General features: G+C 31.1%; 1 protein-coding gene and 1 pseudogene across 3 annotated transcripts in view; both read right to left on the reverse strand.

Annotated features, from left to right (window-relative positions):
- Positions 1 to 2,175: 2,175 nt before the first annotated feature.
- LOC139492079 (synaptonemal complex protein 1-like) overlaps positions 2,176 to 13,641 on the reverse strand; it is a 57,523-nt gene continuing 46,057 nt past the window's right edge. For 2 of the 3 annotated variants that reach the window (XM_071280214.1, XM_071280215.1), the window contains exons 25-31: positions 7,454 to 7,531; positions 6,820 to 6,891; positions 6,319 to 6,528; positions 5,784 to 6,008; positions 5,082 to 5,273; positions 4,042 to 4,113; positions 2,176 to 2,591 (exon numbers count right to left, since the gene is read on the reverse strand). In XM_071280214.1, the coding sequence (XP_071136315.1) occupies positions 2,433 to 2,591; positions 4,042 to 4,113; positions 5,082 to 5,273; positions 5,784 to 6,008; positions 6,319 to 6,528; positions 6,820 to 6,891; positions 7,454 to 7,531 (1,008 nt within the window). In that variant the 3' untranslated portion in view covers positions 2,176 to 2,432. The remainder of the gene's footprint in view (positions 2,592 to 4,041; positions 4,114 to 5,081; positions 5,274 to 5,783; positions 6,009 to 6,318; positions 6,529 to 6,819; positions 6,892 to 7,453; positions 7,532 to 13,641) is intronic. The other variant, XM_071280216.1, reaches the window with a different exon arrangement.
- Positions 9,456 to 13,467, reverse strand: LOC139492081 (uncharacterized; annotated as a pseudogene).

Consider the following 13,641-nt stretch of genomic DNA (forward strand, 5'->3'; position numbering starts at 1 on the left):
GCTGAACCATGAAAATAAGGTCAAGGACAATGGACATACGACAGAAGGAAAGTTATTTTTAACATCATAGCACAAGCAATTTGCATACAAAGTATGGAGTATACTGATTTTCTACCTTTGTTAAATATAATGCTTTATACAAATAGTTTTCTTTTGCTGGATTGTAATTATTGTGTCGTCCCAGTGGACACAGCAAAAAAAATGTCATTGAATGGCATTTATTCATTAAGGAATCAACGTATGATATTTGTAATGTGATTTAAAATAATTCAAATGAGGAAACTAACAGCAATTAATGTAAAAGACAAGAAGTGAAAATCAAATATGACAGACAGCTAACAATGACTAACACTGTAGTACAGTTACCCATCTTAGAACATGCACATTCAAAATGTGAAGGCCCTAATCATTTTTGCAAGCACATTGCCTTCTTCACATGCAAGTTTTCAGCTAACATCTCTTATTACGGAGATTTTTAAAATTCAAAATTGTGCATGGACCTATGGCTATTGTGCAAAGGAAAATCGACTAAAATACAGATTACCCCGAGGCCAGTGAAGGTATCACCAGCATAGTAATCAGCACTCTATTGCTTACATGATCAATCATAGATGCAGTATTTTTGTGTATTTATTGTTCATTAAAATGCCAAAATCACTTGCATCACTACGTTATTTCTACCCCAGGAAAACATGGCTGTAGCATATTTTGTACCAATGTAGGGCAATAACTGCAAATGGATCATTATTAGGATTTGAATAAAGAGAATTATTTTCCTAGCAACTTGTGACAGTTTTATAGAAATTGTAGCATAAGCTATAAATGTATTACTTTGGGATACCATAAGGCATATTTTTTGAAGTGAACAAAAAGTAAAACATGCTACACCAAGAACAAATGATCAGTATGTTGCAATTTCTTATTTTAAAACGTCACAAGTGTCAGAGTAAAAAGTTGATGAACCAGGGGTATGGAAAAAAATTCATCTGAAGGTACCAAGGTGTTGATAAATATTCTGTATCAACTTCAGAAATAATACACCATGGTCTTGAATTATAGATTCAGAGAATCATCTTAACAACATGTTAAAAGTTTGTTTTTTTTTCTTTATGAATATTACTTTTACTGTTTAGATTGTTTTTATGCCCCCACCTACGATAGTAGAGGTGCATTATGTTTTCTGGTGTGTGCGTCATTCGTCCTTTCATTTGTCTGTCCAGCTTCAGGTTTAAGTTTTTGGTGAAGTTGACGTCGAATCATTTTGAAACTTAGTACACATATCCCCTGTGATATGATCTTTCTAATTTTAATGCCAAATTAGAGTTTTTACCCCATTTCACAGTCCACTGAACATAGAAAATGATAGTGCGAGTGGGGCATCTGTGTTTGGGGGACACCTTCTTGTTTGTGATATCCATTTGGTGTGGCTCTGTACTTATACACCCATCATTGTGTTATTGTACTATGGTAAAATTTTTGCATCCGTGTCTTTCATTTTAGCTAATATGCTTTGCCTACAACTCTTTTTGTGTCTATTTGTTACATATATTTTTGTTTTCATAGTTATTAAGATTATAACACAATGTTGACTGCTGTACCCCTATTTTTGACATTTTATTGTTATAATGGAATGCCTATACCGAGTCAGGAATATGACAGTTGTTAACCATTCGTTTTATGTGTCTGAGCTTTTGATTTTGCCATTTGATTAGGGACTTTCCATTTTGAATTTTCCTCAGAGTTCAGTATTTTTTGTGATTATACCCCATTTAGCTAGCTATAAAAACAGGATTAATCCATCATTTTCTACCCATGAAAATGCCTGTGCCAAGTCAGGAATATGTCAGTTGTTATCCATTGGTTTGATGTGTTTGATTTTGCCATTTGATTATGGACTTTCCATTTTGAATTTTCCTCAGAGTTCCATATTTTTGTTGTTTAACTTTTATCTTATGGCTCTTAATTACCTAGTAAAATTCTGGACATGATATTACGAAAATAATAAACAGTCAAGCGAAACACATTATACTACCAGGCCAAATTTACTGGCATCTCAACTACCAACTTTAATAGTAAGCAGCTTTATTTTTCAAGGCTTTAGTTTCTTGATTTTATATACCAAAATAATAAGCTTTTCCTCCTGTTTATCATTTATTTATATATGATTAAAAACTGTAAAAAAACATATTTTTATTGAACATGAGTAGATTTTAAGGAATTTCTTACCATATAATGCATAGTAAAATTACACTTTTAACAAAATGTCAACAACTAGCAACAATAACAACAATGACTAGATAAATGTTACCTGCACTGCAGTTTCAAAGGAAATAACATATCACAGATTACCTTGATGAGCATATCAATAACATTTTAGAAAAATTACATAATAATGTTAAATAAGCTAAGAGAAAAAAAATAAAACAAACATTTCAGTCTTCAAAGCCAAAGACAGAATCAATGTCAAACCATGTCTCTTCTTTCTGCTTAGCTTTATGTGATGGTCTATCTTTTGGTGATGATTTAAAGAATTTTCCTGGTGGTTTACTTGGTGTTTTTCTGATATTTGGTGTCCTTGGTACAACCATTTTCTGAAAGAAAAACCACACATTCTTCATATTTTTGATGGCCCAATCTAAATACAACTCTTCAAAAATAGCTTTAATTCAATTGCCTGGATATTTATCTTGTATTTTAAATTCAAATAAATGTTATTGTAAATTAATGGGTCATAATAACACATTTTATATATAAAACATCTCAATTTTCGATTTCAACAATCAATTATCAAAAAAAGTAGCAAAAACAATAATTACTGTAAATTCAGAAATCATGCGAGGTTTTTATTATTGTGAAAACTGCGACAAAGTTGTAAACACAATAATTCAAGCTCCCATTTTGAAATATTTTATACGAAGTTATCAGGGTTTTTCTCAAAAATAGTAAAAATTAAAATCGCATTTAAGTCTAAACTAACAAAATCGCAATAATAAATGCTTGAAATAATTTCTGAATTTACAGTAGTTATTGTCTTTTAGTGAACTATTTGCACTTCTTATATTTTCCTTAAATTGATTTGTGTGAACAAAGGTGAATATAAATCTTATACTATTTATTATCTCTAATTTGTTAATAAATTTCAATTGACCAATAGAAATGATTATTTACAGGTGAAAATTGTGCATCATAAAACTACTTTATAACACATTAAAAGGAACTGAACCACCTAAACACAAATCTCATACATGTCTGATAGACCAAGCTATTGCAAGTTCAGATGCTCTTAAGAGCTTGAAAACCATAAATTGTAAAAAAATAAATAATTCACAATCAATAATAAAGTAGCAACACATATAGCTTTGAGACTTTAAATCATCATTAATAATTGAAGTATTAGAGATACAGACAAAAAAAAAAATGCTCAGGAGAGCATGAACTGTAATGTTATGCAATTATTTGAGTAAACAAATTTCATTAAGCTACCTTCATTTTCAGGTAAATAACAGGTAAAAGGTGTAATTTATTGTATTTGTGTTGAATTTTGAACAAAAACAACCTTTAATCTTTATTTATTTTGTTGTTTTATCTGCCATAAAATAAAGAAAACACCAGTTGCTCAATACCGTAGCGTATCAACTATTTGTGCCATACACAACATATAATGTAAACGTAGCGCAAATAAGTGGCTCCTTCCCCAAATTTTCAATCAACCTACGTTTCCCCCCTTTTTCTTTGTCTCTTAAAAATCGAACAAATTATATTTCCCACACAAATTGAATGTAATCAACACATTGAGATAAAGGAAAACCTTTTAACTATTCCTCGTTGTCAGTTTCCCCATTGAAATGCTGAAATATTTCCATATTTACAGCGTCTTTTTCGATTTAGATAAGACCCAAATGAAGACCTAATGGTTACGAGTCTGGATGAAAAACTTTGACAAATGCTGCGAACAGCAGTGGTGGACAGCGTATGTCATCGTAGTATATGCTGTGTTATAGCAATTAAAGGATTAATACTAAAATACAATTACAGCAATACCTTTTCAGTAATATCAAATTTCTGGTGAACATTTTCTTTATTTGATGGATTCAGTGACAAATTCACTCTTGCCTATAAATATAAATGCATAAAATTTATATGGAATAGCTTTTGACTTACATTAAGCAATTTGATATACAAAACTACATTTAGAATTCTATTTAGTTGTCAGTATGTTCCAAGAAAATTTGGTCAAAATTCTTACATTTACTCTAAGCTTAGTTTAATTCAATACTACAATGTGCTAGTTTTGCACCACTGAATGCTAATTATTGAACATAAGCAAGATGTACCACCAACAAGAATGTGTCCATAGTAAACGGATGCCCCACTCACACTATCATTTTCTATGTTTAGTGAACTGTGAAATTGGGGTAAAAACTGTAATTTGGCATTAAAATTAGAAATATCATATCATAGGGAACATGTGTACTAAGTTTCAAGTTGATTGGACTTCAACTTCATCAAAAACTACCTTGATCAACAACTTTATCCTGAAACTTGCACTATCATTTTCTATATTCAGTGGACCATGAAATTGGGGTCAAATATCTAATTTGGCATTTAAATTAGAAAGATCATATCATAGGGAACATGTGTACTGAGATTCAAGTTGATTGGACATCAACTTCATTAAAAACTACCTTGACCAAAAACTTTAAACTGAAACTCCCACTATCATTTTCTATTTTCAGTGGAGTATGCAATTGGGGTCAAATCTCTAATTTGGCATTTAAATTAAAAAGATCATATCATAGGGAATATGTGTACAATTTAAGTTTCAAATTGATTGGAATTCAACTTCATCAAAAACTACTTTGACCAATATTTCAACCTGAAGCAGGACAGATGGACCCATAGACCAGAAAACATAATGCCCCTCTACTATCATAGGTCACATAGGTGGGGCATAAAAAAAAACCCAAGTAAAGCAAATCTCTTTTGGCTAACATGTATTGTGTCTCATGGACAACTACTCCACTTCTAACTTTTTTTTTTACATCTGAGTTAACACAAAAATATTTTTTAAAATGTTTTACCTCTTGTTTAGGTGTTTTAGGTACAGGTGGGCCTCTAGGTTTCCTCTGTAATGGAATTCTACATCTATCGGTCATATCATCATCATCACTACCAATACCCCTGATCTCTGGTGTCTTAATTTTTGGTGAAGGTCTAACATGCAGGGGTAGATTTTTCTGGCCAGCTTTGTATCTGAAATCTACTTCACCTATCTGAAACAAACATTAATATTATCAATGAATAGTCATTTCATACCATGTTAAGTTTAAAAAATTAATGTTCAGCACTAACTTCTATTTCTCAAAATCATACCATGTTCATGTTAAGCTCAAGCAATTAATGTTCTGCACTAGATTTTATCATTTCTCAAAATTCATGAAATTGTGAACCATACAGTCATGTCTAACTTACACCACAACAGAGCATTTGATAAGAGTGGTAGTAATAAATGTAATAAATTTAGAATCAAACATTTCAGATTTAGTCAGATACTGTGGATTCATTAATATGTTGGATACCAATTTTCATGGATTTTTGGTTACAGGTGAACCACGAAATTAAATGATCAACAAATGGCAAAATTTTCTATAGACTTGTATGTAGACTTCATCAAAACCACGAAATTAAATATCAACGAACATGCAAGTTTTCCCTAATCCACAAAAGTTGGTACATGTACCCACAAAAATAAATTAATCCACAGTAAGTGTAAAGCTACTTACCTCAACTTCCATTAGTTCAGACGAAGAAGAACAGTCCGATTCAGATCCATCTGATTCAAATGCTACTCTCCTTTTTTTCACTGCTGAATTTCTTTCCGTATTTTTTAAGATACTTCTCTGTGGAGTTCTCATGGCAGACATTGGTGTTTGGGCTGTAGGAGTTTTAAACAAAACGGGTGTACAAGGAACCTCTGGTGTCTTTACATCCATCTTCATATGGTTTAACTAGAAAAGTAATGTTATTCATCATTTCTGAATCTAACATGAAATTCTATTGTACCATCAAATTAAAAATCATTATACCATTGGTTGATATGCATAATATCTTACAATTTCAGAAAAGTTAAAACTGCAATTCTGAACCGTAATCAGGCTAATACAATTTGAAGGGTCTTAACGTATAAGATCTAGATGCTTTATGAAAGGTGACTGATCCACACTGTAGATTAGATAGAAAACAGAGAAATAGAAGAAGGCAAGCGCATAAAACATCTTAAAAATTGTATTTTTACTACATTAATGAAATTTGTTATACCTGAGGTGTTTTTGGTGCTACTCTTATATTGGGTGTTGTAGTTCTTTCTTTTTGTGTTTGCTTCATCCCAATATCTGTTCTTTTCCTTGATGGTGACGTAATTGGTAATTTTGAATGTTGAATTTCAAGTTCTGTTTGTATTCCTATATTCTCTGTCTTCTTAGATTTAATGACATCTACTATGTCCTGCAGACTCTTTATTTTTGTCTCCTGTACATTGATATTACAAAAACACTATGTATACAACAAATGAAAGTAGTAGCACAATGTATACATACATATATATATCAATTTTAATTTGTTACAGAACTTTATTGTTATTATGTTTTAAAAGCTTTATAATATTTAAATTAATAATAAATTGTCAGTGATGTAATAAAAGGAAGACACTGTTTAACACGTCTTTCTATAAAAGGATTTTCAAAAATTGTAAAAGAAATATTCTATGGGCATTATCTATATTATCTGACATTAAAATGAATCCGTCATATCGTTCCTTACCATTTTTGAGATATCATTTTCATATTTTTTTACTTTCCTTTCCAATTTTGTAACCTTTTTATCAGCAGATACCTATAAGTATAAATTATAAATATATGTGACCTCTTCATAGCAAACTTTATTTTATATGACAGACTTAATTATTGAACAGAACTTATTTTCTCTTTACTCCCATCTTTATGTGAATTACAAAATAATAATGATGTCATTCAACATTTGATGTAATAATTAAGAACCTTAATTTAATGACCACACAATTTATCATAAGAACATTTACTGTTTTCTTTACACACTTTTCTTTTATAGCAATGTTATCATGAAAAAGAAGTGCTTTTAAAATATGAGATCTGAATAGAAGAAATACTGACCTTGTGTAGTCAAGGTATTCGTAGAAGAAATATTATAGTTTTTGTTCATCAAGAAAAAAAAAGGGCATATAATATTTGTTTTGACAGAAAACCATTTCATATTCACTTGATAATATAATTTTAACAGATTTTTTTTCACTCGAAATGACCAAATACAATTTTGTAACTGTGATTGATATTGAAATCATCATGGATGGTTACTAACGACTGTTTGCCATGATTGAGTTATTTTACTACTAAATTTACATTAAATACTTATAACATACCTTTTCCCCTTCAGTAGAACTCAATTTTTTGCTCAGGTCTTGCATTTTATTATTCAAATCAGAAATGACATCATTTGTCTGGAAAGCAAAAAGTATATAAAATTTTGTGTCTAAAAGTACATATAAAATATACATAACACAATAATCTATCTCCGCCTTTGACAGCAATATTGCAAATCAAGTTAACAATGAAACTGAAGTTAAATGTTTAATGAAATCATTATCTACTAACTTGTTGTAGCAGCAAAACAGGTCATTAGGTTTACATACATCAAAACAATACTTTACAATATTAGAGGACAGTTGAGCACTCACTATCATGGTAAACCTTCCCACATTCATCAATTTTCCTGTCCAAAGTTAGGAGCACATAGTTCAGTGGGTGTCATTGGTTAATGTCTCATATTTGTTTTTTTGTAAAAATATTTTTATTAATTAGATATTATCTCAATTGAATTAATTAATATTTTCATGTCAGGATCTTTAATAGCCACCAAAACAGTATGTTTTTTTTCTCATTGTTGAAGACAATATGGTGGCCTATAATTTCTTACATCCACTTAATTTGAACTTTGTGGATAGTTGTCTCATTGGCAATTATACCTCATGGATGAAGTTACTAAAAGCAAGCTCAATGTTCTTCATAAATATCCTGCCTTCTTATACAAATTACTTCCAAGAAGATTCAATTAACTTAATGAACAGACAGAAAATCATCGATTTATTGTTGTTCATTATGTCACAAAAAGAATATGATGGTTATTACTTTACTTTATTTCTAACAAATTGATTATTATAAAGGAGTAGGGGCATTAAGGGTCATTTTTGGCCCATTATAGAATCATGTTAATATTTACATATGTGTATCATGGTAACATGTACTGATGATATATACCCCAGTTTAAAATGTGGTTGCCATGGTAACGGTGGTAGATACGATTTTACGGATAGGCCTAAAAAACGTTGAAATACCTTGAAATCATCAAAATCATAATTCATGTGATCAGTAAAGTAGGTTTGCATGCTGTGAACTTATTGTAAAATAATATTCTATCTTTTAACATGAAACTATTTATTTTGATCTGGTTGCTATGGTTACCGCAAATGTATTTTTTGCAATTTTAATTTTTTTATACGGCCATTTTGAATGAATTTTCAGTTTTTATATAAATATTTGATATTGATGCATAAATATTTTTTATGTGTTCAAATTAAAGAAGACAATAAAGGTAATTTGTTTATCAGAAATATCACCATGACAACCAAATTCTATTCAAGTATTCTTAAAACAAGTTTAATATGTCTTCATCATGTACAATAAAGTCATTCATTTTGTTCTATTATTTTGGTGCGATCTTTTGTTAACTCAAGGGCTCCATTGATGTGGACACATTTCAAAGTGATATAATGTGTAATGCAAGAGTATGACTACAACAATGCAATGAAATACGATGACCTATAGTTGCATAACATGTCTCTGTCATTTGTTGAACTCTGGTGGATAACTATCTTATTGACAACCATACCACATCTCACTATTCTGAAGAAAAAAAATCACAAAACTTATCAATCTTTTTATTTCAGCCTATATACATTTAAAACAAACTTAGCTGAGCTTAAATACATTTGAACTATATTTCTACAGAAGTTGGACATATATGCTGTTATACTGATGGAATTAATGTCACTGCTTCTTCACAGGAAAGGCGGAGAGATTTTTATGAATTGTGTACCATTATGTTTATTTAAAAAAACCAACGTAGATTTTTTTATCATGACAAATATTTTTTTACAGTCGTTTAAAAAAATACTGTTCACATGTTAATGTCCCTTAAGTTGGGGGAAGTTGAAAAAAAAGAATTAACAAATCTTTCTGTGACTTTACTAATACAAAATAAAAGGACAAGTATATCGCATATACATGTAGTTGAGTCAATCTACTATTGTTCAAATTAATTATCTAAATAGACATTTGGTTATTTCTAAGTCAAGTTAACTCCAATTAGATAAGTCTTAAAAATGTGTCTTTGTTTAAACTGTGAATTTAGGCTGACAACCATGAGACATGTTTACGATTATACAATTCAAAAGTCACATATATACATCAGTACTTGTTCAGTTTTCAATGATAATATTCAAAGTCATTCTTCAGTAACTGTAGCTTCATCATCACTTGCATCAATTTCCTCTGGTTCGGGAATATTCATGGCATCTAATAAATACTGACCCCAGTTGTTAATTCGGAATTGTTTGTCAGTATACCTACCGAAACCCAAGTACCATATTACTGAAGCAATGTGAGAGCACATACCAACTACACGACCACCAATTTTACATTTACAGTACCAACCGAGTACAACGCACTCATTAAATGAAATCCATAATTGGTAACATTTTGCACTTATATGTCGGCTTTGAATTTTAGCAGAGAGTAGACACTGATCTTCAGCAGAGATCAAAACCTCATATCTTCCTTCAGAGTCAAAGAGTTCTTCTGTGTATGATTTTGCCATCTTCAGTTGATATGTTCCTAAAGTGAGGTTTCTTAGTTCTTCTTCGTTCAGACGTGGAAATTCACTATCAAAATCTGTTGAATCTATCTTAGACCATTTATAACTTCGTTTGTCCAAACCATCATTTTCAACTTTATTTTTCAACTCATTAATTTGTTTTGACAAAAAAAAGCATTTTTGTACCCAACAACTCATCTGCTTCAGGATCACCAATATTCATTGGTTTAAAATAACGATTAATTAAAGAACAAGCAATGTGTACATAGTCCTGAATGTATGGAACTTGATTCGTAGGTAAGACTTTGTCCAAATATCGAAAAAACTTTATCCTACCATTAATTGATTCCACAATCCAACGAAGTTTGGTTACGAGGCGTGTTGTATTACTTTCTTCTACAGAGTGTTGCTTTTCTCCCCTTCCAAGAAAAGATGGCATTTCAGACTTAATACCTAACTCATTTAATAGATCAAGAGAGTCTCGGAAACCACGGTCTACAATTAAAATGTCATCTTCCTGAAGCCAATCTGTTATTTTCTCTATATTTCTTTTAATGATATGAGTCATAATGTTTGCATCATTGTTTTTTCCGTCACCCATATATGGTCCCATCACACTCACTATATAGCCAGACGTAGTTACAAAAACCATTGGCTTTACCAATGGCCTGTGTTTGTGCATGCTAAACGATCTTCTTTGGAATTGAAAATTGCCACTTTTTTGTATATATATATATGTTCCATCTACAACAAGGATAGCCGGCTTTGTAATATCACCAAATAGGGACTGTGCTAATGGACGAGTGTGGTTATTGATTACATTATTCCGTGAAATATGTTCAAACCCAAGATTTTCTGGAACAAATGTTTCAACTAAATTTTCTGGCAGATGAAATAGCACGCCGTGTAGCATCACGACCCAAGTTGAATAAGGTGGACAATAGCCTATTTGACATTCCACACTTAAGTTTAGTCAGAAAAATGCCAATACATTGCCGAATAGTACTGCAGTGTGAATCTCTCATGGGCGAGTCTTGGATCTTTGAACACACATTATCAAAATTAGCCTTTGTCAGTCCAGTTAAATTATAAATATCACTTTCTGAAAGTGAAGTTGGAGAGTCGAAGTCTATACGCTTTTTACTATTTTTTAGCGCTATGTCCCTTATTTGTTTCAATAAATTGGTGATTTCAGTACGATTAAAATCGCTTGATGATTTTTTCTCAACAATTTGTTCACATGAAAAGCCTGAAAAATATTCACCTGAGAGATGTCCAGGGCAGCATCTTGCACCTTGAGGTAAAACAATAAGTCTTTTTAAGAATAAGTCATATCTAGCAGAATTTGGAACAGTTACAAGTTTTGGCCCATGGCGTTTGCAGACTACACATTGTGCGTGGCTGGCTGTTGTAGATGGAAACTTAAGCTGAATACTTGGGGGTGAACGACAATCAATATAATGTTTACTTGAGCTTCTTACAACTGGAATAAAATCGGGATCTTTGTCTAGATACTCAGCATTTCTTTTAGTAGTTGGTTTCTTTTGTATTTCTTTTCCACAAAACAATCTGCATTTATTACACGTGACACCTTCAGTTACTTCTTGCGGACGGATAAATAATTTATTTACAAGATATTTCCTGATTTCTTTATTTTTTTCACCACTTAAATTTCTCCTTTCAGCCGTTTTTGTACGTTTACAACAGACAACACATGGATAACACTTAAGAGGAGGCATGCTGAAAGTAGAAATTAAAAAAGACTTTTTTACAAGTGCAGTGCACGGGGGGAGAAAAATATAGTCATACGTAAATTTTTTTTGAGGCATAATTTATGTATATATATTTCTTTTGTATTTCTTTTTTTAAAAAAAATAGCAAATCAAAATAATTTCCCCGATAATCCTAAATAGATTATATATATATATATATATATATATATAATCTATTTAGGATTATCGGGGAAATTATTTTGATTTGCTATTTTTTTTATGCTTCGTCTTATATCTTTTGTATGTCCATTAATACGTTGGTGTACCTGGTTGCTGGTGGGTGTATATATGTATGGTCAACAACAAGTCTACCGTGAATTCCGATCTGTCATTTTTAGTAAGATTTTTTTTTGTAACGGGGCACCCGAATACTTGTGCGGGATGTTTAAATACGCAACCACATCCAGACGAAATCGGGACGACGCCTCGTCTTATCACATGCTAAAGAGACCCGGTATCGTACTCTCAACATTAGATTTTAGTCAAACATAATTCTGAGACAACAATCCCGCATTGTGCTATTTCGCTATTAAAAAGCCTTCCGTTTATTCCATCTTCCCTCCATCCACCGTGACTAATTGAAGAACCTATTTTGAATTCCTGCGGCCTACTTTGAACAGCCTTTAATATACCTGCTGTGGTTTTTGTTTGGAATATACATGAAATATTTCCTGCAGGACATGAAGCAAACAGCAATCATTCATTTACTTTTTGCTAAATGATCAAACTTCTCTATCTTTTAACTTAATAAATATAAAAAGTTTTAGCCTTAATTTAAGACAATTTTATGCATGGAACCGACCTCGAGTTCCATTTCTTTTTTATCTTAATCTCCAGATTTGTTTTGAATTGTAAAATAACGCTATTTTGAGAAAGTCTCTATTTTGATATTCAAATATATATTGATCAATTAGTCCTGCTTCATTTTGAAAGGTAAACAATATTTGCATATTCTTTTTGGTGATTGCAATTATGTATTAATTTGTATAATTTTTTTAACATACTTTATTGTCAAAATGTACAGACAAATACCAAGATAAGTTATATATAGATTGTAATTCTTGAAAATAATAAAATAATAATATTTTTTATAATATTCCTTTCGTTAAGATCGATAGGGGAGATAATCGTCATTTGTTTACCGTCTATATAAAGAACAGAAACAGGATGGTTTTTATGGCAATAAATATTTGACCTAAAACCAAAGTATATTTTATATAACAATTGTTTTGTTACTTTGTATACACAAGTGACAGAATGGATCTTTTGGGGTTTAAATGAAAATGTAAGTCGTGAAGTCTCATTCACACTGGAGTTGATGTGTTCTGAACTTCTGTACTCGGATCTGTTCTAAAGCTTTGAACATGTTGAACACATAGTAATCGTGGTTTCCTTTTTAATTTGAAAGAAATAATTTAAAAACACAGATAATCGACCGTGAATTGTCTCCATAGCAAAATAATTGAAACAGTAAAACGGTATAACTTGTAAAACTTTCGAGGCACCAGTTCTATAAAGATCTATAAATATTCTGAGCATTTGTTTACGTGAGATAAATATAGAAAGGGAGATTCCGCGATTTTAACTTTTATTTCAATGTAAAAAAAAACAAGTTTTAATGACTGTGCTTACCTGATTATGTGGTTTGTGCTTCATTTTTTTCAACAATATACTCATTTTTAATGAAAGAAATATTTTCTCCACACAATCTGACTGCTATCGTCTGCTCTCATGGAACTTTTCAAAAACTCTATGGAGTACGTATTCCGATCCCGCATTCGATCTCGTTTACCACTGACATGCGGACGCAGTGACATAATTATGCAGCAATGCATGTGATTATATTCTTACTACAAATATTTTCAGACTAATTTCCGGGTCATTTTTATTAAATTCATACTGTTTC

The sequence above is a fragment of the Mytilus edulis genome, chromosome 10, assembly GCF_963676685.1.
Source record: "Mytilus edulis chromosome 10, xbMytEdul2.2, whole genome shotgun sequence".
In the NCBI taxonomy this organism is placed as follows: Eukaryota; Metazoa; Mollusca; class Bivalvia; order Mytilida; family Mytilidae; genus Mytilus; species Mytilus edulis.